Source organism: Hyalella azteca, unplaced genomic scaffold (genome assembly GCF_000764305.2).
Source record: "Hyalella azteca isolate HAZT.00-mixed unplaced genomic scaffold, Hazt_2.0.2 contig11629, whole genome shotgun sequence".
Lineage (NCBI taxonomy): Eukaryota > Metazoa > Arthropoda > Malacostraca > Amphipoda > Hyalellidae > Hyalella > Hyalella azteca.
Genome location: NW_025941620.1, coordinates 289,548 through 313,551, shown reverse-complemented (window position 1 = coordinate 313,551; position 24,004 = coordinate 289,548). Strand labels below are relative to the sequence as shown.

At 39.4% G+C, this 24,004-nt stretch overlaps 1 protein-coding gene across 3 annotated transcripts in view; it reads left to right on the top strand.

The window, feature by feature from the left end:
- The window catches only part of LOC108676477, a 51,564-nt gene that overhangs the window by 14,143 nt on the left and 13,417 nt on the right, over nt 1-24,004 (top strand). The window contains exons 1-9 of one of the 3 annotated variants that reach the window (XM_018164556.2): nt 2,219-2,592; nt 14,929-17,104; nt 18,017-18,131; nt 18,525-18,917; nt 19,156-19,318; nt 19,879-20,156; nt 20,469-20,676; nt 21,050-21,198; nt 21,839-22,026. In XM_018164556.2, the coding sequence (XP_018020045.1) occupies nt 2,561-2,592; nt 14,929-17,104; nt 18,017-18,131; nt 18,525-18,917; nt 19,156-19,318; nt 19,879-20,156; nt 20,469-20,676; nt 21,050-21,198; nt 21,839-22,026 (3,702 nt within the window). In that variant the 5' untranslated portion in view covers nt 2,219-2,560. Of the gene's footprint in view, nt 1-2,218; nt 2,593-13,705; nt 14,362-14,928; nt 17,105-18,016; nt 18,132-18,524; nt 18,918-19,155; nt 19,319-19,878; nt 20,157-20,468; nt 20,677-21,049; nt 21,199-21,838; nt 22,027-24,004 lie in introns of those variants that run through there. The other 2 variants (XM_047882917.1, XM_047882916.1) reach the window with 2 other exon arrangements.

Below are 24,004 nucleotides of genomic sequence, written 5' to 3'. Positions count from 1 at the left end.
TTTTATGAGTGGAGAGCTGTTATGTAGCGGAACCCCATCACGGCGATCCGTCATTTGCTGATAAGCGACAGCAATCAGGACTCCAGGAGCTGCATCCTTTAATAACCCATGGCACATCATTACTCAAGTTCCTGGATAAGCTTGTCAGTCCTGATAAACCTTGAACTGTTCATGTTAAAAAACACTTGATCTTTGTGCATTTTTGCTGTTTTTCTTTTTGTTTGTTTTTCACATCACTGTGACCATCTTCGATTTTCCATATTAATTTCATTGACTATGTGTTGTTTCATAAATTTATTACTGATTCGGAAGACAAATTTTGAAATTATTAATTAAATCTATGGTTTATAAAAATTGACTTAATGCCAATGAGCTCAAAAGTTCACTTGTCGACGCTGCGATATGGCGCGGCGAATCGTCGATTCACAGATTTATAGAGCATGACAGTGACGTATCGACAACGATATTGACGTACAGACGTCGATAGCTGTGACTAATGACGTTAGTGACGACTAACAACGACTGACAACGATAGTGACGACTAACAACGACTGACCACTATAGTGACGACTAACAACAAATGACCACTATAGTGGCGACTAACAACGACTGACAACGATAGTGACGATTAACAACGATAGCTACGACAAACGGTGATAGCAGCATCGCAACCGATGTATTGGCGCTGATAACAACGTTCCTATACATCGTTCGCGACGTCCTACACTTGAAACATAAGACAACGACGATGAAGATCCAGCAGGAAGCGAAGTCGCTGCGACGCCACAGATCCTGGGAAGCTCAGAAACCGGAAGCGGACGCACGGCGGTGCCCAATCATCATGACTCGTATTTTTTTAATTAAATTTTGTTGTTAAAGGGGCGGAGGTTGCAGCTGCGGTGGCAGGACTTGCAAGTCTTGCACCTGGCCAGTGTTGAGGTGACTTGAAGTGCGGTAGCAGGGCTAGCATTAGACCAGCCATTAGACCAGCAGTGCTAGTGGCAGACTAACAATGAGGTAGCAATGCAAACGTCAGACCAGCAGTGTGAAAGCAGTGCTAACATTAGACCAGCAGTGCTAGTGACAGACCAACAGTGTGGTAGCAGTGCTAGTGACAGACCAGCAGTGTGATAGCAGTGCTAGCATTAGACCAGCAGTGCTAGTGACAGACCAACAGTGTGATGGCAGTGCCAGCAATAGACCAACAGTGTGGTAGTAGTGCTACTGACAGACCAACAGTGTGGTAGCAGTGCTAGCGACAGACCAACAGTGTGGTAGCAATGCTAGTGACAGACCAACAGTGTGGTAGCAGTGCTAGCGACAGACCAACAGTGTGGTAGCAATGCTAGTGACAGACCAACAGTGTGGTAGCAGTGCTAGCGACAGACCAACAGTGTGGTAGCAATGCTAGTGACAGACCAACAGTGTGGTAGCAATGCTAGCTACAGACCAACAGTGTGGTAGCAATGCTAGTGACAGACCAACAGTGTGGTAGCAATGCTCGCGACAGACCAACTGTGGTAGCAATGCTAGTGACAGACCAACAGTGTGGTAGCAGTGCTAGCGACAGACCAACAGTGTGGTAGCAATGCCAGCGACAGACCAACTGTGTGGTAGCAGTGCTAGCGACAGACCAGTAGTACGGTTTGGTTGTTAAGTCTAATTCCGAGAGAAATCAGTTCCACAGTTAATCTTTCCTCAATTTATTTTCTGAAATTCGATTCATATTACACGAAAAGAAAATTTTTCGATTAAGACTGGGCCTTAAGTTAATTATTGTCTAGTCTGTTGCACCATTTATGATGATGAATGGTGAACGAAACTGAGTGCACCGGTAGATGATTGCGTGGTTTAAATTCAGAAGAAATGCATTGTCAAACATTAAAGCGAATATAAGACGATCGGTAGAAAACATTTGACTTATTTACAGAAAAGACTGCCAGAGTAATGAACTAAACGATTTCTATAATGGTAATTATATATTTTTGATCTATTTTTATCGCAGAGAATACAAAAGTTTTCTAGCTTCAAACATAAACTGTGAGAACCAAAATATGAGGAATGAATCTGATAAAAAGATCTGATTTACGACTCTTGCATATCAAGAGAGTTTGATTTACGATTCTCGCATATTAAGAGAATCTGATTTACGACTCTCGCATATTAAGAGAGTCTGATTTACGACTCTTGCATATCAAGAAACTAGATGTTATAAACAATATGGAACTTACAATTACTTGCAGGTGATTACAATTACTTGCAGATACGTTGGGGGCTTCGATAATATATAAACATTATACTCATTGAGCGCATAACTAGAAAGAAATTTACAGTATATAATTTTGTCGTTGCTTCTATAGGACGAAATGCAATAATTTTATTCCAAGATGAAATCTAAAGACTGGACAGATCATCAAAAAATTAAGGCAAGGCAGGCTGTCCTACTTGCCGGCAAAAAATTGGTGTAAACCTTCGTTTTTACTTTGAAAACCAAAAATGTAGGAGTGTTCAATTAATACTTAAGTTTATCAGTGTTAGCAAAGAGTATTACAGTGATCAAATGATTTGCCAGCAGCACCGACAGTTCTCGAGGTGAGGAAAAAATTTTCTTTGGTGTATGATAATTACGTTCCGTACCCTGATTAAATTTGTATTTCTAGAATTTAACTACACTATAGATTTTATATTATATATGTGCTATAGCAATCAAGGAATTGAACTTTATTCAAGTTATGATTGAAAACGTAAATTCTAGTTAGGCTAGAAAATGAATACAAAATATTTTTGTTGCTTACATTAAGCAAGAGCTGCATTCAATTGCTGCAAAAGTTGAGGGAGTGATCGGATTCCGCGGGCAACCGCATGCAGAAGACGTGCGGTGAACGGAAACTCGCATCCGTCGCTAAGGAAAACGCAATATTTTTTGCAGAATTTTCTTATTGGGCGAAACAGTGCAGGTTTTTCCGTAGTAATGCGAGCTGCGAGATGGATGATCCCATCGCAAATGACACCTTCCGCCCATCAATCAAGCGTCGGGAAATGCCGACACTTCTCGACTCAAACCGCATTGATGAACAATCCAGCAAAACTCTACGGAGTTTGGTGCAATTTGTCGAGCGAGAAATACTATAAATTTATTTAGCACACATGCAGTATTCGAATATCGTGTAGAAACTTCATTAACCATAATTTATCTGTACAAACTTTTCATGTTTATGTTACTCGAGATTAGGCACAACTTCTTTTAAGTGGATAGAAAACAACAAACCGTATTGTTTAATTTTTGATAAGAATATATATATTTCGAGATATTTGCGTGAAAAAGTTCAGTGGTTTCAAAGTTACGCTTTGTTCGTTTGCTGATGGATATCGGCTGCGCGTTTGGTTGCTCATGCGCGGGCAGTTCATACGACCACGCCAATTGCCAGGCATTTTGTTCAAGGTTGTGAGCAGACGAGTCAGTAAATAGAGATGCAACGTACTGCAACGCTAAGACTGAGCACTAAGTGGAATGGTCTGACTCAAATTTATCGGTAAACATTTTAAGAAACCTATTGTAATATAATGTCATGTTATTAATTTTGTAAAGTAGTTTTCCTCTCAAACTGTATATCTATAATGATTGAGTTAGTTCAAGAGTTTACAAACAAACCTGGCGTCTCTTGAACGAATTTAATAAATACTTTTGGTTATCTTTCTTAAAAAAAATTAAGTCAGTAAGCGTACCAATAGTTAACGACAATATTCTATACCACACCCAGCAAATCTTCCTAGAGATCATACATTATCAATATTATTACGAACTACGACAAAAACCTGCGTCACAATCAACCATAATACGTCAACCAACCACTACTGCAACCATCGAACACCAATAAGAACCACCACCCACAACAACCAACCTGCACCACAATCAACCATAATACGCTAACCTACCACTACTAGAACCATCAAGCAGCGCAATAATGATAACTATCACCCACAACAACAATCAACCTGCATCACAATCAACCACAAACCTCACGTCAACCAACCACTACTACAACCATCAACCAGAGCAATAAGAACTACCACCCACAACTAACCTGCACCACAATCAACCACAATACGTCAACCAACCACTACTAGAACCATCATCCAGCGCAATAAGAACCACAACAACCACAACCAACCTGCATCACAATCAACCACAATCCGTCAACCAACCACTACTGCAACCATCAACCAGCGCAATAAGAACCACCACCACCACAACCGCCGATGTGCATCCATTTGTCGGGCGCGTGACAGCAAACACCGGAACCGGTCGATCGTTGCGCCGCTCCGCTGCTAAAAAAACGCGGAGACGCTCCGACAATTAATGAGAATGCGGACAGGATGCGCAAGCCACCAGTACCGCCGTACGTCTTGCGCACTGCTAGCCCAAGACTACGTCGTATTAAATTGTTTGTTTCGTTATCTACGGTCGAGTTTCTGCTGTAGCTAAGTTGGAATGGATGATAAATGATAATCAATGTTAAACGGGTGATAAATGATAAATTGATAATCAATGGTAAAGTTAGATATTAATACTTCCTAATCCTGATGCAAAAGCGGAATAAAAATAACTTTGTAACGCGAAGTTTCATGCTGCAAAGGAAATTTGAAAGAATTTACTCGTTTAACATATAACTTACTTTTTTCTTTTTAATAAAAAATATTTCCATTCATTATATAACCGCTTTACTTAATAATATGTCCCTTTAATTGCCTGTCACTTGCAACGCATTAACCTCAAAGTCAAATCATGGTTCAGTGAACTGATAAACAGGTATTGATGTGGCGATATTTTAGTCCTCTATTGATATATTTTTTTATAGACGATAGCTATAAATATTCCAAGGTGCAAACAAACGCAGTTTTTACATTTTATGCATTCTGCATCACCATATCCCTTACACATATTGAAAGAAAGCGAACTTTATTATGAGCAGATATCGACGTAGAGCGCTGTCACTTAATGCATTTAATTTCCACGAAACATGAGTCGCCAGTCAGCGATATAATTACTCTTAACTCACCGCTCGTCCAGACTAGTCAGTAGTAAGAAATACGATTTGTACGTACAATTATCATATAATAACTAGGAAGCTATTTTTGTCTCGATAGAAAGTTTTGGTTCATTTTTGTTATAAAAATAGGTCGTTTCTATCACGGTCGTTTCGTAATCACGCATGGTACAGTAATTAAAGCGTTCACTGAGAAGGATTATGCTTCAGACACCCATGCATTAGTATCGTTTTCTATGCGATCGTTTTTATTAGAAGAAAATCAGTATATGAGTAGTAACGTTATCGTTTGACTCTCCCACATTACGATATATTTTTGCAATGTTTTCATCAAAAAGTTCTCTCATTCTAATGGAGCAAATTATTTATGCATGTTATTTTCTTCTATAATCTACAATCCTAAATCCCTGATTCAGATAAATGCAAACGTGTTGGTGATCATAAGGATATATTTTGAACAAAACATCAGAAAACTTAGAGCTGAATCTAAAAAAAAAGAAAACTTTTGCCAGTGATGAATACAATCACGTAATAAAATATATGGGACATTAATTTCACTTATTTCGTTGAATCACTTCATTTTGCGCCTTAGGTTTATGAGAGAAATTCTGCCTTTTCTACTGACACGAATATGTTCGGAGTTGAAATGCCTAGCATCATATCGAACCTGTTGGAAGTCTAGTAGCTATTTAATCAAACAAAAATATTCCTTTCTTGTCACTAATTTTTATTGTCTTAATTTTTTCGGAATAGGAAATTTCAATAGATTTAATAATAATATAATAATATTTTTGATAGGTCAAATTTCAATGGATTGTCATGAAAAAAAACTGGCATAGCCTACAGCCTAAAGTTTAAATTTCCTTAATATTATTTTATGGAGAAAAACTGATTAACCATAATTAACAGCCGGGGTCAATTCAGCAGAATAATGCCCGATATCGAAATTCGTGCGTAATAAAACCCTATGTCCTGTTTTGAAAATTAGCCAAATATTTTGCTTCAAAGTAATATAGTAATTTTATTCTGGGTCTGCTAACGAAATTCCTAATTTCAATGAAGAGATTTATTTTATGAATACCTTAGTTGGAACATGGCTTATGTCTCGGTATTCATTGAAGGCGTGAAAGAGGAGAGGCAGCGAGACGTAAGGTACAGCGACCTGAGCGCTGCGCAGACGGAAGACGAGATCGCGCAAATGGCACCACTTCCGGTGCTCTGTACTGTGATATATATGGTGCACTGCACTGTGATGTGGTGCACTGCACTGTGATGTGTGGTGTACTGTGATGTGGTGCACTGTGATGTGGTATACTGTGATGTGGTGTACTGTGATGTGGTGTACTGTGATGTGATGTACTGTGATGTGGTGTACTGTGATGTGGTGTACTGTGATGTGATGTACTGTGATGTGGTGTATTGTGATGTGGTGTACTGTGATGTGGTGTACTGTGATGTGGTGCACTGTGATGTGGTGTACTTTGATGTGCTGCACTGTGATGTGGTGTACTATGAGGTTCTATATCAGCCTTACTATGATGCACTATACTATGTTGTTCTTCACTGCACCGTGATGTGTTGCTCTGAACCGTGATGTGCCGCACTGCACTTTGATATGGTGCACAGCTCTCTGATGCGATGTTCAGTAACGAACGTTTCTCAGTGAACGGTATTATATTTTGTGCACTCTACCCTTTCTGCAAATAAGTTGACGATATGGTACACTCGTCGAAAAAACTATGCACTCTTGATGATTTCATAAACTGAACTGGAATTGAATGCGACAAAATATGCAATAAAATGCATCAGTGCGTCGAGAAGCGGAAGCAGCACGGAAGGCCAGTCAAAATTTTATTGAAATAATGCTTTATGCGTAGGCAATTTATAGTTATTGTTAACTTGCTTCACTTGTTGATACGGTCACGTGATGGCAATAGCCTGGAGTTATCGACAATGCGTGATTTTCTCGTTTCCTTTCTTGCATTTTAACGGAAGCAGTGAGCGCGTAGTTGTCCGTGCAGCAAAAAAAGAGATTCGAGTCCTGAAGAATAATAAGAAAGCAATGGCGGTCGGCGAGTTGCCTTACGGGTTTTATTGGCTCCGCGGGCGAAGCAAGAGTCGACCTGTCCTGACCCTGTGATTTCTTAGAGTCCCAAGTATGAGTGGCTTAAGAGTCCCGAATCTGCGAGGTCTTAGAGTCCCAACAATGAGTGGCTTAAGAGTCCCGACTCTGCGAGGTCTTAGAGTCCCAACAATGAGTGGCTTAAGAGTCCCGACTCTGCGAGGTCTTAGAGTCCCAAGTATGAGTGGCTTAAGAGTCCCGGCTCTGCGAGGTCTTAGAGTCCCAAGTATGAGTGGCAAAAGAGTCCCGGCCCTGCGTTGCTTTGATGGCTTGACTCTGCGTTGTTTAGAATTCATGATACTGCGTGGTCTCGGTGTCCTGATACTGCGTGAAATTTCATTTCGTCATTTAAAAATTAAATCAATTTAAGTTTTTCTGAAGGTCTATAAAGCTTGGTTTTCTTACAATTCCTCTATTGACAACTGCGGAAAAAATTAAACGAAGTAAAACAACAAATGTCTCTACTCTCTTGTAACCTGCACTGTTAACATGCATCGCTGCTTAAAAAGCGTGCTATTCGAGCGTATAAGGCGTTAGTAGCGCGGCTACGGTCGCTGTGTAAGTGGCTTACGAAATGCACATGAAGAGCACGCGCCTCTAGCATACCGTTCTGTTCCCACGGTTAAATTTTGATCTTCCTCGTGCTGATCTAAGCACGACTGCGGTCTACGGATCTGAGAGCATGCAGCCAGCAGGTGTTCTCCTGAACAGCCTGTTTGAACAGTGCTGTTTAGTTGCTCCTGTTGTCAACAGTAGAAGCTCCTGTTCTGAGCAACTGAACATCAGGATGTTAACGGCTAAAATCTCTTCTTTTTACAGTAGCTTTACATTGTTAATAGTGAAGCCTAAGTTTGAATAGTTGTTGATCCAGTTGTGAACAGCTAATACTCCGATTGTTGATATGCGATTGCTGTTGTTTATAATGGTAGGCTCTTGCAGTTAATAATGAATGCTTTTATGAATGATGGACATTATTCCGTCAAATGAACATAAAAATATGTTGAAAACACTTTTATATCAACATAGAAAGGCATCTCTGACTTCGTTCAAGCTTGCACATCACTGTTCTTGATTCAGCATCTGATCTCAATAATTCAAACTTTTTACTATATGTCAAGTCCATACTTATATGATTATTGATCCTTATTGAGGATATCTATAATAATTTTTCATGTTTTCGTTTGATTATTTAACTTTATCTTAATCAGAAAAAGATTTGCCACCTCCATGCATCTTGTTCGTCGTTGTGCATGCGTGACCAACGCTAACTTGCCAGACTCTCAATCAAGTTATTCTAGAAGGGAAATATGTATTGTATTTCTAATTAAACTTTCGTTTCGTTTATTGAAAATATTTTTTCGAATAAAAAAGAGAGCAGGTCGTTCATTGCTTCAGTTTGCTAAACGGCTGCAATGAAATATGTTATTGAATAATATATGCACGACATCTACAACAATTTTCCGCATTTTTATTTAATTATTTAACTTTGTGATTAAAATCAGAAAAAGTTTTACCACACCCATGCAACTTTCATATAACTGCTGCGTTCCCTGGAGGTGAGCATTTGTGAATAAAGGCCATCAAAAGCTTTTATACTGTAATTTTTACTCATAATAATGACAATGATACGTTTTATTAATTTGAAATAATTTTTAATCGTAATTTGTACTGCAATATTAAAGTTACAGTTTTAGTTGGGCTGCATTAGTAATGAACTTCACTTTTGCGAAAATAAACACAAATTGGTACGACTGAACGTCGCAAAGTATGCAGCCGTACGAGGCTTGATAAATTATTTACAATGATTTTTTCCGAGATTGTCTTAGGAATGAAACAACAATTTTACAGCACAGAATTTTCATAAATTGACCTCTGCATGACACGTCTTTAAACACGATTACATATACGTGAAGGAGATTATATTTTATGGAGATCGTTATTATATATTTATTATATTATATATATATATATATGATTATATTTTATGGAGATCGTTCGACAGTTCCTAGCGCAATTCAAAGAACGTCTTTATTGTCTAAGACATCGTGTTCCAATTGGTAGAAATTCTCTTTTTAATTTTACTGTTTATTGGTTTATTGATTCTTATTTGTGCAAAAAAATTAAAACCCTACCTAATGTAAAGATATATATTCACTCGTCAAACAAATAGAGCGACTATTATTTGAAGTAGGGAAAATTCCACCTAAGAGATCGTCGTCGATGTTCAGGAACCGTAAAGACGTTGTAGTTTAAGAAATAAAAAATTGTTTCTGCCTCACGTTTATTGAGCCTTTGTTTTATTTACACTTCACGTGGCATGAATTGAGAAGTCCTATTTGCATGCAATTCATTCTATGCAAACGTGTCTTTTCTGAAGAAAAACTCCTCTACTATGACGAGCTCTACACAAACCTTTCAGGCGCGTGAGAGTTGAGTAAGTGATGCATGACGTGTACCTGGACGATGTCTTCATGTTACTCGAGACGAAACTTTCACCTACAATACCTAAGTAGGGACAACTTCGAAGATATGTGACAAGTAATGTTCGAGATTACCTGTAAATGCTTGCTTCATGATTTCACGAAGCGTACCAATACGAGGCTTTAACTGAAATTAACTGAAATATTAACAGAAAATAATGGATATCCAACTATGTTGTATTGCTAAACCTATATTTTGATTCCTTTAAGTTCTATGTGCTATGCATGTGAAACCTTCACATTAAGTGTATTGTATCATTCACACGTGTCATTTCTTTGCGTCGCACCGTACGCTGAAAGGATAAATTTTGACAGATAAATATCAGCGAGTTTACTAATAAAAATAATAATCGTAGGTAAACGTTCGCAGCAGTAGTTCCTCCTACACCATGTCCGTTTGTACACGACGTCGCAAGACTCGTATCAGTAACGCGCGCTCGTTACCGCAGACGTCGCGTGCGGCGTTCACGCGACGTTAGCTTGATACGTCGCTGGAGTTCAGTGGAGAGCAGCCCGTGGTGGAGTGCGCACCTTAATTGGAGTCCTGGAGTGTTTAGGAATTACGAACAGTGATAAACGGCGGAGTGTTTACTGATCAGGAAAAGAATTGAATATTTTGAGGAAACGTATAGCCCTGAAGACGTTGGTGCATTTTAGAAAAAATAATTGACTTACCACCGAAACTTTTTTTCCCGACTCTAAAAAGCTTAATTTGGGTGTAAATATTGAGTTGAAGATTTAAATTTTTGAAAATGAACTTTGGGTAATCAAAAATTTATATGAATCGGGTAGTTACAAATTTACATTTTTGATATTTTTCTGTGTGAAAGCATAATGACAAATTTTAACTTGCATGAAATATTTAACACGCCTTCCCTTGTGCTACAGATTGCCTTTTCGTTATGAATATTATTCGATGGCCGATATTCTTCCATATCTTTCTTATTAAAGAATAGTAAGCGATGTCGCATCACTGATTAATTCAATCTTTGAAATATCGAATTAATTATTTATTTTTATTTATAATGAAGGTGTGATTCCTCATGCCTAATTCTGAATTTATTTTCAAATTCCTATTCAGGCAGCAATTCTATCTCCCGTCCATGAAATTGCAACGATAAAATCATATATTTTGACCGCCTATTCAGCAACATTAAATTCTGTAGTCAACTTTGTCGTGATAGCTTAAATAAATTAATTACTACATCCACACCAAATGCACCAGCCACAGCAAGCAGTAGCCTTCCTAGCCACATTACCTGCAGTACAGCAGCCACAGCAAGCAGTAGCCTTCCTAGCCACATTACCTGCAGTGTAGCTACAGCAGCCACAGCAAGCAGTAGCCTTCCTTGCCACATTCCCTGCAGTGTAGCCACAGCAGCCACAGCAAGCAGTAGCCTTCCTAGCCACATTACCTGCAGTGTAGCCTCACCAGCCACAGCAAGCAGTAGCCTTCCTAGCCACATTACCTGCAGTGTAGCTACAGCAGCCACAACAAGCAGTAGCCTTCCTAGCCACATTACCTGCAGTGTAGTCTCATCAGCCACAGCAAGCAGTAGCCTTCCTAGCCACATTACCTGCAGTGTAGTCTCATCAGCCACAGCAAGCAGTAGCATTCCTAGCCACATTACCTGCAGTGTAGCCACAGCAGCCACAGCAGCTGCTCGAGCCGGTAATGGGAGGCGGACGCCATCTGCTTTACTTGCGCTTCCGTTCCGCGGTTTTGAGTTCCGATTTTAGGCCTGGAAGAAAAGTTCCATGACATGAAAAGAATGAAGAACTTTTCGTTTTCGGATGACCTTAATACCTATCAAACACAAAATTTTTCTTGGTGTATTTGCACAAGTACAAGAAATGAAACTATGTTAGCATACAGCCATATTAGTTGCTACTTATAGATATTATTTAATAACACTAGATGCTTATTGAATCGATCAATGCGCCGTAATTTCTAAATTATTCGTTGAAAATTTCGTGGATGATTGGTTGATGATACCGAGTCCAACAAATTGAGTTCGCTGAGAGTCGGCGATCCATCGTGGCCTGGGACTGCTACGTCCCAAACAAGTATCAAGATTACCAAGAAAGAAAGGACAGATGCGCATTTCCGCTCCACCGGAAGCTGACACGCACAGCTGGCTTTGACGCGTAAAGATCACGCAGAGGCTGCTTGCCGATAGGATTCAAGATCCGACAAAAATCGCTGAAAAATATCTGTAGTGCATCGAAACTTATTTTCCAGTATACTGATACTGAGACTAGTCGATTTTAGTCGTACTGGAAGCCACTCAAGCCTTCACAGTACATGTAATAAGTTGATGTCTTGCCACAAGATTATAAATTAATTGTTAGGGGCATTATCATGTTCCTTACGCAAGTTTCACCTCAAGCTTCACACTCCGCTTCATTACAAGTTTTACCATAAGCTCGTAAAAAGCTTTATGGCAAGCTTCATCTCACGCTTCATCGTAATCTTCATCAAATACATAAAACACGCTTCATGATAAGCTTCACCACAATTTAACCTCATCAAAAGCCCCGTTACCAAGCACCGATCGTCGATACTTTCACTACCTCATAGACTGGGACCTTGTTAACTTTGAACGCTTACAAACGACTCGGTGATATCAAATCGAATGTGAATGAATTGCGCAAGGGCTTTTAATACGATCTTGAAGATTGCTCACGAATATACCACGCCAATTCATTGAATCAGATGCTCGCAATGGCGACGGGAGATTGCAACATAAATGGGTCTAGGGTTTTAAACATCAAGCAATATGATGTGGAAATGACAGAACTTTTTTTTTGCATGAGTAAAAGATTGATTACTGTTTTTTATTGAATGAAAAAAGTAAAAAGTTGTTACGGATTAGTGATTTTCAAATGAAGAACTGGTTATTTGAATGATTTATTTTTCCGCTGAATATAGATACTTAAAGAAATATGGACACATCACATCTCGCGACCGCTCAAATTGAGTTGCGTCGAACGTTAGCGATCCCCGTCGAAGATTCCACTGCCCTCGCTTGAATGCAAATTGCATCACGAGACCTGAACGTTATGCAACCTTGGTACCTTCACGACGCGCCCTATATTTATAGCTAGTGCCACAGATTCTTGAATCTGAATTAATTTAGTATTTTTATTGAATTGCGTCATTCTTTACATGAATGGCCGGGTAGCACAAGGCATATATAATATATCATTACAAATAATGCAGTACCAAGAGACTGCATAAAAGTTCAAGTTTGATGCTTGAAAATTGCTTCGTTGACAAACTGTTTTAAAAAATAAATCTTAGCGAGTTCATGCAGACGTTTTTGTCACGACTCAACTGGTCCACATGCCTATGAAAACTTTCCGCAGAACTCGTAAAAGTTCTATGGAAAGTTTATAAAGAATTACTACCTCTTTAATTAGAGGCATGTTGGTGCGTGAGTAATATAAAAGATGTTCTCATCTGGGAAGCCTCACGTGATGCCAATAATGGTGTTGTATGAGACTGCACTAACTGTGTTGTAAAAGATTTAGGATGTTTAAGTAAGTTTTTCTCCACAAAATGTCAGACGGAAATCATTTTAGCGTTCATTTGTTTTTCATATCTCATGAAATATGTCATTTACATCGGTTAAGTGTGGTATGTGGAAGAGTTGTCTTTCATTAGCAAATTATTTATGGCTATTAGGAATTTATAACAGGCGAAAAACTTTCGTTGCATTACAGTCTTTAAAACTGCGATTTCGTATAATTCTCATAAACACTAAACACAAACTAATTATGCTGTAATGAGATGATTATGCGCGTCACCCAAAGATATCGGATATATAGACTCATTGCTGAGTCTATATATATGCATCAGTAGGAGATTTTTGTAAAAAGAATATTAAACGAAAAGATTCTAGTGATTTCAGATAATTGATAGCGTTAATTTTTAAGATCATCAGTTAAGTTTTACAACTAATTGTTTGCATCGGAAGTTTTGATTATTATATATCAGTTTTTAATTTAGTTATTGGTTATTATTAATTTCCTTTATAACGGTCAGTGCTATTTGCAGCAAGTTGAAGTTCGAGTGAGTCTGGGAACTGCCATTTCTACAATAAGGAATTGCGTAGCTTACAGAAATGGTAGGTGATGCTGCAAAATCAAAAATTTTGAAAATAAACGAAAACGTCTTGAATAAAACGAAGAAAGCACTCAATGTTCCCGACAAATATAAAACAAAAGAGAAAAATGAGAGGAGTCGGATGCAGAATCAGAAAGTGATGAAGAAAGATTCATGCACGAGAAAAGAATCTAGGAGTATTTGGCAAGCTAACATTCGGCCTAACCCAAAAGAAAAACAAAAGAAAGGATCTACGAAATTCATCGAAGTTCACATCATTCCGAGACACGATGAGCCGGCAGAAGATGTTAGGCCAGTCAAGTCGATTTCATTCACGACGAAAAGACAAAACTTCGCCACCTTGAAGCCTGGCAAAATAACCGTGGATGTAAAAAGGCAAGACCAATCCAAAAATGAAGACCAAGACAACACAATCAGAAACCAAAAGAGTCAAAGAGAAACAGACGACTCCATGCTGACCACCACTGGCAAAAAGAATCGTAAAAAAGCCATGTGGAGGCGCCTTATGTCAAAAAGTGATACCTCTTTGTGTCGGACCGCGAGTTCAGCTGATGACAAAAATTCTACTACTTTTATCGGCAGGTGCGTAGGTCAACTTTGGTCGTGTAGCCAAACGAACGTTTTCTCCTCGCATTTTGAGAGAAATTGGGATTAATGCAGATTGACGCTAAGGTAATTTTACCAGCACAATTTACTTCAAAATTCATGCATTTCGCCTCAAATTAGATCACCCCCTGATTTTATTCCAGAAATTTAATATGCAATGACGTTAAACTTCCTAATTTTTTATGAATTTATGCGCACCTATATATTTTAAGTGCAATTTTAAAAAAATTAAGGATAGAATTTCTTATCCGTTCATATGGATACGGTCGCGTCCGTTCGCGACGTCGAGACGGTCGCCGAGTCAAACGCGTCCTTAATAAATGTTCGAAAATCAGAGAACTCACCGAATTCTGTCCGCAAATCTTACGCCTCTGTTCCAATAACAACTTATTTCCGAACGAATCGTCGAAAAATCCACGATGGTTGAGTAAATAATGTATCTAAGTCTCGAGATACTCATAATTAACTTATCAATAGTAGTTTCATTACCCCTTTCAAAACTTAATAACAATTACATTTCTTAATTATTTTTGTTGTTCGCAGGCTGGGTGGCATCACCTCGTATGAAGCTAACGCCAGCGTCGGAGATGTGAGGCCTCATCCCCACGGCATGCCAGCTCCCCCTAACCAGCCTTTACCTCCACTTCCATACCACCAGCAACACCTAACTGCCCCAGGAACATGCACTCTCCCTCGCAGAGGCCTGCAGAGGGATAATAATGCAGGGAAGGTCCGGTCGCCATCGAATCCACCACCTACAAACCGACAGCCTTTACCTGCCCACTTCCGAGGCCAGGAGACCAGCAGTCGAGACCGCCCCCCTCCTTATGAACACCACATGGGTTACCGGGATGAGAGGCAGAATCATGAGTACAATATTCATAATCCTCATCCTGATGTGAGAGGTCGTGTCTACCAGGCTCCTCCACCCCCGACCTACGGTTACGGCAGTAACATGGCCATAAATGGGTCTGCTTACGATCCCGGGGCTGCTAAACCAGTAAGTTCACAGCAACTCGCGCGAAGAGAAGAAATGTTTGCCCATGAACGAATAAATCGGTTCTCGCAACTTAGCGAGAAATATCGCTACGAAGACAACGCTTATCAGCCTGAAAATTTTCGCCCAGACAATCCTAGTCTACTGCATATTCGTTCTGAGCAAAACTTATTTGTGCCGCTTGGTCGCCACGGAGATGGTGTATCAAATGGCGGAGGTCCTCCGTGTCAAGGGAAAAACAACTTGATCCATCAGAAAAACTTAGATTTGTCTCGTGAAGTTCCCCGGCATAACATTGATGTGGCCAGCCATAGTCTATGGAACGTTAGAGATCAAGATTCTGGATTTGACTCGATGAACTCTCGGGTTGGTGAGAGCGGTCCGAGGTCTCTGAACTGCCCAAATGTGTCACATGAAACCAATAATTTTATTTCAACGAAATCTACTGAAGATTTAATGTTATCTTCTCACTTATCGAATCTAGCTCTGAACTCGAACTGTGGACCAGGAACTTCAGGTTACTCTCAGTCAAGTCCCAGGAAAGAAAATGTGAACATCTACAACCCCTCTCCAACATCAATGTCACAGATCCTACCTTCAGATAGCATCTATCCTCCATCAGCTACCAATCAGAGTTACAACTGCCAAACGGAGAGTGTTACCCTGTGCTCAATGAATAAATCTGGTAGCCCTCGGAAACCGTTCCACCAAAACGGAGATATGGACAACGAAATTCAGCACAGCAGGTTGCAAGCCGCTAGGCAGGGAATCCACGACGAAAAAGTTGTTGAGAGGCCGTTTAATTTTCGGAGTCAACTTCCTAGCGAAGAAAATAATGTTTATAATGGCAGCTTATCCCACGAACGTTTTGAGAATCAGCGTAACGGAAATTTTGCAACAGATAACATGGATATTCAATTACGGTGCAGTGGAAACGCTTCTGGAAGGGTTCAACCAATCACAAGAAATCACAGTCCCGAAAAAATTCAAGAACATTCTAAGCAGGACACTTCTGTCCTTTTTATCCGAGAATCAAATGATTCAAAGCAGCTTCTTCAACATACTCGAAGCTTTAGATCTCCTGATGAAAACGAAGGAACTTTCAGGGCTCGGCAGGTCATCTTGACGAGAGGAATGGACGCTCAGATCAAAAGGGAAGATGATCCAAAAAATGATTTTCAATCATCGGAGTTGCATGACAACATCGTTTTATCCTCTCGACGGCAAACATTCAGCGGAACGAGCTCTGGAAATTTTATGCCTTCTTCTCAAAGAAGTAAAACTGAAGATGGTCGAGGGCCCCCGAGTCAAAGAGAATTTGATGATCTGATATTTTCTGAGGAAAAGACCAGGAATCTCGGAGTAGACAATTCTCGGCAAACAAACAGATTAGCAGAAGAAGATTTCCATTCTAATGGTCTGACAGTGCGTGACCAACCATCACAAAACAGAATCAATGCAGCAACCACGAGAGGCCGATTAGTTGGGGAAGACTTTTCGAGGCCTGTTGCTCCTGTAGGAAATTCTAGAAGTTTTCACCCGCAAGGTGAGAAAAAGTGGGGCGAGAGCTCGCAGCCGGGAAAGATGACGGAGCGGGAAAGTGTGACTCGTGAGGCTTTTCCGCAAAAAGATGAAAAAGTGCAGTTGAGATCACAGAATGAGGGATGTTCTGACAATGTGACTCCGTCGGCATCTTGGATGGAATGGACTCAGCAACTGCAGGTACGCTTCGGGCAGCTGCATAGACTAAACATTATCAATAATTTTATTTATAACTTCATTTGAATGATTGGTAATTCATAAATTCATCATTATCATTTGATTTGCTGAAGGTCCAATTGAATTTTCTCGCATCAAAAAGCATCAAAATTATTTTGGGACACATTCATTCTATCTTTGATATACTTGTTACGCATATTCGTTAGCCGAAGGATTTAAATACACGATTTTTCGTTTTCCTTTTCTTTATAAAATCGGTTTCTGTAAACAAACAATATACAAAGGTAAAAATGGGTTACATAAAATTAGTATTGCACATAATTAAGGTATGATCAAGAAGTAAAATAATTTATTTCACATGTATAAGAGTATAACACGATAAAAGTAAAAAATATACACTTTACATGGATCTTCAGAATTAAAACACACGTACCAAACATTTCCTTCTGTTCAGTCTAGAGCCAACTCCGCAACTGAAATTATAGGTGTATTTAAAACCGAAATAAATTAAAATGTCGGTGACACGCATGCACCAGGCGAACGAAATATACAAGAGAATTGCATTTGAGAATTAGAAATTCAACAATACTATTAATTTCACACTCGCATAAAAATTCAGCAGTCATCTTCGCAGAATAAACATAAGCTTAAATTAATTATACATTTTTTATCAATAATTCAGCTTTACTTCAAATTTTACACTAAATCCTAATAGAAATTGAGTTAGGAATTCCTTTGCAAAAAATTTACTTTGCCGAAAATTGCACAACACAGGAATTTATAATATATATATATATATATTTTAAATGTTGATATATATATTTTTACTATATATTAAATATAGAATAATATTTTCATTGAAATATAAAGATAAATTAATTCGGTGTTTTTGCTGAAAATAAAATCTTATTTCAGGCTTACATTGCCTGGGTGAACTCACAGCTTCGCAAGAAGTCTCTGCCTCTCATCTCTGATTTGAGACGAGATCTCCAGAGTGGAGTTGTTTTCGCCGACCTCATCGACATTTTAGGTTAAGATTTTATTTGCGACTTCTAGGGATGAAATTTTTCTACGTTACAAAGCTAGTAAAGTGAAATGTACGTAGTTTAAGCGTATCATTTGGAAAATTTTGATTAAATGATTATTATTTATTACTTTACATTTACCTAGCGGTAATATATGATTTTAACACTGTTTTTATAATACAAGGATTACACTCATGTTTTAATGTCACTCGAAGATTCTACAATGCTGATCAAATCAAGTTAGTACAATTCAAGGAACCAAAATTGTTCCTCGTAAGAAAAATTGGCTCATTTCGTAAATTTATTCTGAAGTTCTTTAATTGTTTGAGAGTAAAACGTCAAGCAATATATAATGCTTTGATTGTGAATGATCTGGAATCATGATATTTTAATTACAGCTGGTGAGAAGGTGGCTGGAATACAGAGGGAGCCTGGCGAATTTGCACTTCAAACCATGCGCGACAACATCGACCGCGTGCTGCAGTTCATGGCTGCCAAACGTATCAAGATGGTGCAAATGACAAGCAAAGATGTTATGGAGGGCAACTTGAAAAGTATAATGCGGATTATCCTTGCCCTTGCCGCTCATTATAAACCCCAGAGTGTGAGGTGTCCTTCTCACTCTCAGAAACAAACAGACCAGAAGAATCAGAACATTCAAGTGGGCGTTGGACTTGGCGAGACGGCCTCTAACGACGCAGACCGAAGTGCAGCTGACGAAGGAAAGAGGACGAGTGGAATGCCTGTGTCAAGAGTACCCGTTCGACAACCACACGCACGTATGGAAAAAGGTAAAGTATTAAGAGTACTTATTTTAATTTGGATCATTTCAATATAAATTTTATGCAATTCAACAGTTCTTATTGTACTACTATGATAAACTTTTTTCGGTGTCATAATGATTCATACCTACTCGATTAATTACAATAAAATCTAGGGAGTTATCAATGATGCATTTTTGAATAAGACTCTAAGTGAAGTCCAAGTCCAAGTGAATATATTTCATCAGTCAGCGCCCTTTTTCGACAGATCAAAACGGGGAAATGCCCCTTGCTCCAGATAAAACCCCGAACTTGAGTGCCCTTCGTCGAGGAATCGTTGGTGCCGGGGCTACTGATGATCCTGAAGGATGCACCACTCCAGGCACCCTCAGGAGACAACCCAGCCTATCAGGGTCCTCTGGTATACCCAGGTAACTAATTTTATTTTCGTCACTAGACGAATTAGTTTCGTTGCCCTGTGCTCCCCTCATCAGGAAGTGTGCCAAGGAAGGTCCAAGTTAAAATTAAGAACTTTTATTAAATTCACTTGGTTAGTAGGATATATTAATACGGACAGGATTGGAGTTTTATTCAAACATTTCAGCAGCAGAGGAGAAGTCCAACTCGATTTCTCAATCCAATAGTACGGGCGACAGCTGACCCAAGGACTCAACGAATGATTGAAAACTTCGGGGTTTCCAACCTTGAAAATAGCATTGTCGATGTTGCCGAACATCGTTTTATAACTTGCTTAGAAAAATAAATCATCACAGTGATCTTATAAATGTTTTCCCTCATGAAGAAAATGTTGATCAACTTGAAACGTCCACCACAGTCAACAAAAAAGATCATAAATCAATCTCTGCCATCTGGACATTTCCTTAGCAGCAATTTCAAAACAAAACGTATTGTTTGTTAGTTTCTAAGCATTTTTGTGAACCACCTTCATTCCAACTCGATTTATTTTGTAATGTTTATACAATTTCTACAGGCCATGTTCACCAGTGTACGAGAATTTACCACGTCGAGCTAGTAGCTCTCGATGGGCTTACGATTCTTTACGAGCTTCCCACAAATTTCAGTGGGGATTGGGAAAATCCGCTGGAGAATTTTTGAAATCCAGGTCCCCACGTGTACAGCCCCACGACACAAGTGAGAAATCCTCATACCCTGACCAAAGAAATCAGTCGCCTTTCAATGCCTCACTGACGACGTCACTGAATACATCCTTCAATACTTCAGTCGACACTGATGCTGAGGACGCACGAGGTGTGTTGTTAGGGAACGTTGTGAAATGTAGAATGTGTGGTTTTTAAATGTTAGGACTCAGTTAATTTTTCGTTTATGATTTATTGTCACCTCTGACGTTCAGATATTCTCTGTACTTATTTTTTTTCGAGATCCAGCAAAGAGAAAGGCTCCGAAGTTATGACAATGGTTTCTAACCCTTTAATTTTAATTTATTTATTATTATAGTTTTTATTCAAAATTTCAATTCATCTTTCTCTAACAATCGTCGGTTAATGCTTGGTGTTACTGAAGGCTTTATCTATTTTGTATTCTTTAAATTGGCCTCAACAGCGTCTTCAGACTCTCGAGCTTCAAACTCCAATCAAAGTCCGAGCCGCCCGGCAGCTTTCACCTTCTGGCAAGGACTCCTGAAAAGCGGCGAGAAAATCGAGGATCACGAAACTAAAATGCGGAGCGGCAGCGCTGACGGGAGGGCGTTCGACACTTCCACAGCCGCTGCCGACAGCAATGATGCCAACGACGCCGACTCCCCTTTCAGGTGTGAATGCAAATTAATATATATGTTAATTCATATTCATACTATTTATTAAGTTAATTTTTGTGAGGTTCTAATTCATCAATTCGTAGAGAAGAGGATATGAAAGCGTTTGAATCAAGATATTTGGGAACGTTTATTTTGAGACCTCAGGAGTTAATGGGACAATGGGAGTCATTGAGTTCAATGATTTCAATGAAGTTTTAATATTACTCGACAATATTTTTTTTATCGATTAGAAAGATACTGGAAATTCTGTAGAGAAAATGATGGACAGAAGTTTCTAATGGCCCTCAATTTGTTTTTACGTAATTGAATGTTGAAGAGATTCGGGTTATTCAATGTTGACTTAAATATATATGCTGTGTTTGTGCAGGTACCACACGATACACCGCATGAGTGGTCGACGCAAGCTACCACAAATACCATACAACCAGCCAGGAGGATCTGGTCAGTCCAGTGTGAGAGGTACAACCCCCCAAATGGGGAATGGGGACCCAGCCAGCCCTCGCCACCAAGATGAAGGTACGAAATTTATTCGCAAATAAATAAATTAATTTATTCATTATTCAAGCCGATTTTAGTAAGTGGAGTGAATAATAAATAAGATAATTGTGGAAAGGTAAATTGCTTTATTCGAAAATTAATTAATTAAATACTTTATTTATTATTCAAGCCGATTTTAGTAAGTGGAGTGAATAATAAATATCGCAATTGTGGAAACGTAAATTACAGGCAATTATTATGAATCTTGATACGATACTTTCGGATCTGTTTCAAAGTGATAGTGCCTTCCATGTATAAGAAGTAACTAAGACATTGCTCATTGTGGTACAAAATAAAACAGTTAAATGCAGTTACAGCAACGGTAGAGATTAATATTCTTAATTGATTTAGAACTTACTTACTGCTTGATCAAGTGTTTACACACGCTGTACAAACAATTTTGTATCAAATTTTAATTCAGTGTTTTTTAAGATTAATAGATTAAATTTAAATATTGTTCGATGATATAGTATTTGAAACCACCTCATACTCTGAATGAATAGAATTGCTTCCAGCTAATATAATTATAGCAAATACTTATATCTTATGACTCGTTGTATCAAAATATTAAGCAATAATACGTAATAAATGAAATAATTATCAATAATTTATCCCTTAGCCGCGTCGCGGGAGCCCGAGGGTCGCAGCCAGAACTCTTCCCCCGCTACGAGCCTCACCCGTGGCCCCACCCACGACCCGTGGCTGGGGAGGCCCGCGGGGCCCAGCACCCGGCGTGAGGAGGCCATCCAAGATGTCCTCAAGGACCTCAAGAGCACCCGGGACCATCTCCTGGCCCTGCAGGCTCTCGTGAGTACAGGGAGATGGGGAGTTAGTGAATGAGATGGGGAGTTAGTGAATGATATGAGTAATGAGTTAATGAGATGAGTAATGAGTGAATGAGATGAGTAATGAGTGAATGAGTTATGAGATGGTGAATTAGTGAATGAAATGGGGAGTGAGTGGATGAGATGACTAATGAGTGAAAATTAGTGAGCTAAAGAGGCCTCTTGAAAGGTATTTCTCTGAGATGGTGAATGAGATAGTGATGTCACTATTATAGGATGGTGAATGAGATAGTGATGTCACTATTATAGAAATAAGAAATGGTGGATGAAAGAGGCCTCTTATAATTTATTTTTCATTTGAAATAAAAAATTATCTAGCATTTTGATTACTCCAAATTTGTGTGATTGCTCCAAATCACTATTAACTTGTATGGCGCACTAGAAAACGACGGCAGCGCTAATAAGCCATTCACAGGTCACCACTGTATTTACCTTATTTTTATTGGTCGAGTATAACAGCGGTGTCAACGATGCAGATTAGGCCATCAGGCCTGTCGCAGATTCTGAACATCGCAGAATTTTCACAGCTTGTTGTGGGTCTCGAACACGCAACTTACTGCCTCAGTGTCCACTGTGATTAACCACTCCGGCAACTCGCCGATTTTGATCAGAATTGTCGCAGGTAGCTGGGATCGAATCCGAAACCCCCTGTTTTAATTTTTGCATTCTGAACTGTAGTCACTGGGCAACCCTGAGATTTCGTCTCGAGATCTTGTTTTCAATTGGTTGAAAATTCCATTGCGATAAATTAAAATTCAAGTCTTTATTTTCTCTAATGATCGATAGAGAACGAAGCATAGTATCCGTACCCCTTTTTTTCTGTAATATTTGTTGGGTGGGAATAAAAGAAATAATCATAGAAACTTCGTCAGCATTGCTATAGAATAAAAAAAAATTAATTAATATTTTCGAAATCTTCTACAAAAAATTTGGTTGTTCGTGTGTTGTTGGGCTGTAGAAAAAATTAAATTAACTCTGCACATAGTAATTCACAATTGGTTAAGCCAAAGACCGCTCACAAATTATAAATAATTTTGAATCGTCACAGCTCTACAATCTTGAGTATAGAAACTTTTTTTTCGATTTTTAATGAGCCGAACTTAAAAAAAATCGCTTAAGTACTCGTCCCGTGGCGGCAGATTTCTAGTCTTTGATTGGTGAGCTTAGTTATAATATCTTTTAGTGATTGGCTAAGCGAGTTACGAACTAATAACTATTTCGCTGGTACGGTCCCTGTTTAACATAACGCTAGTCCGTCGCGTTGACAGAAGGTGAAGCGAACGTTCCAGTTCCTGCGTGAAGGCCATTCCAGGGAACACGTTGACCAGGCCTTAGATGCGGCAAAAACTTGACCTATCTTAAGACGAGTGTGCTGCTGCTGCTGCTGTAAACTGCTGCATCAGACTGGTGCAGCTGCTGCAAACAGCTGCATGAGACTGCTGCTGCTGCTGCAAACTGCTGCATCTGACTGCAGCTGCTGCTGCAAACTGCTGCATCAGACTGGTGCTGATGTTGCTGCAAACTGCTGCATCAGACTGGTGCTGATGTTGCTGCAAACTGCTGCATCAGACTGCAGCTGCTGCTGCAAACTGCTGCATCAGACTGGTGCTGTTGCTGCAAACTGCTGCATCAGACTGCAGCTGCTGCTGCAAACTGCTGCATCAGACTGGTGCTGCTGTTGCTGCAAACTGCTGCATCAGACTGGTGCTGCTGTTGCTGCAAACTGCTGCATCAGACTGCAGCTGCTGCTGCAAACTGCCGCATCAGACTGGTGCTGCTCTTGCTGCAAACTGCTGCATCAGACTGGTGCTGCTGCTGCAAACTGCTGCATCAGACTGGTGCTGCTGCTGCTGCAAACTGGTGCTGCTGTTGCTGCAAACTGCTGCATCAGACTGGTGCTGCTGCTGCAAACTGCTGCATCAGACTGGTGCTGCTGTTGC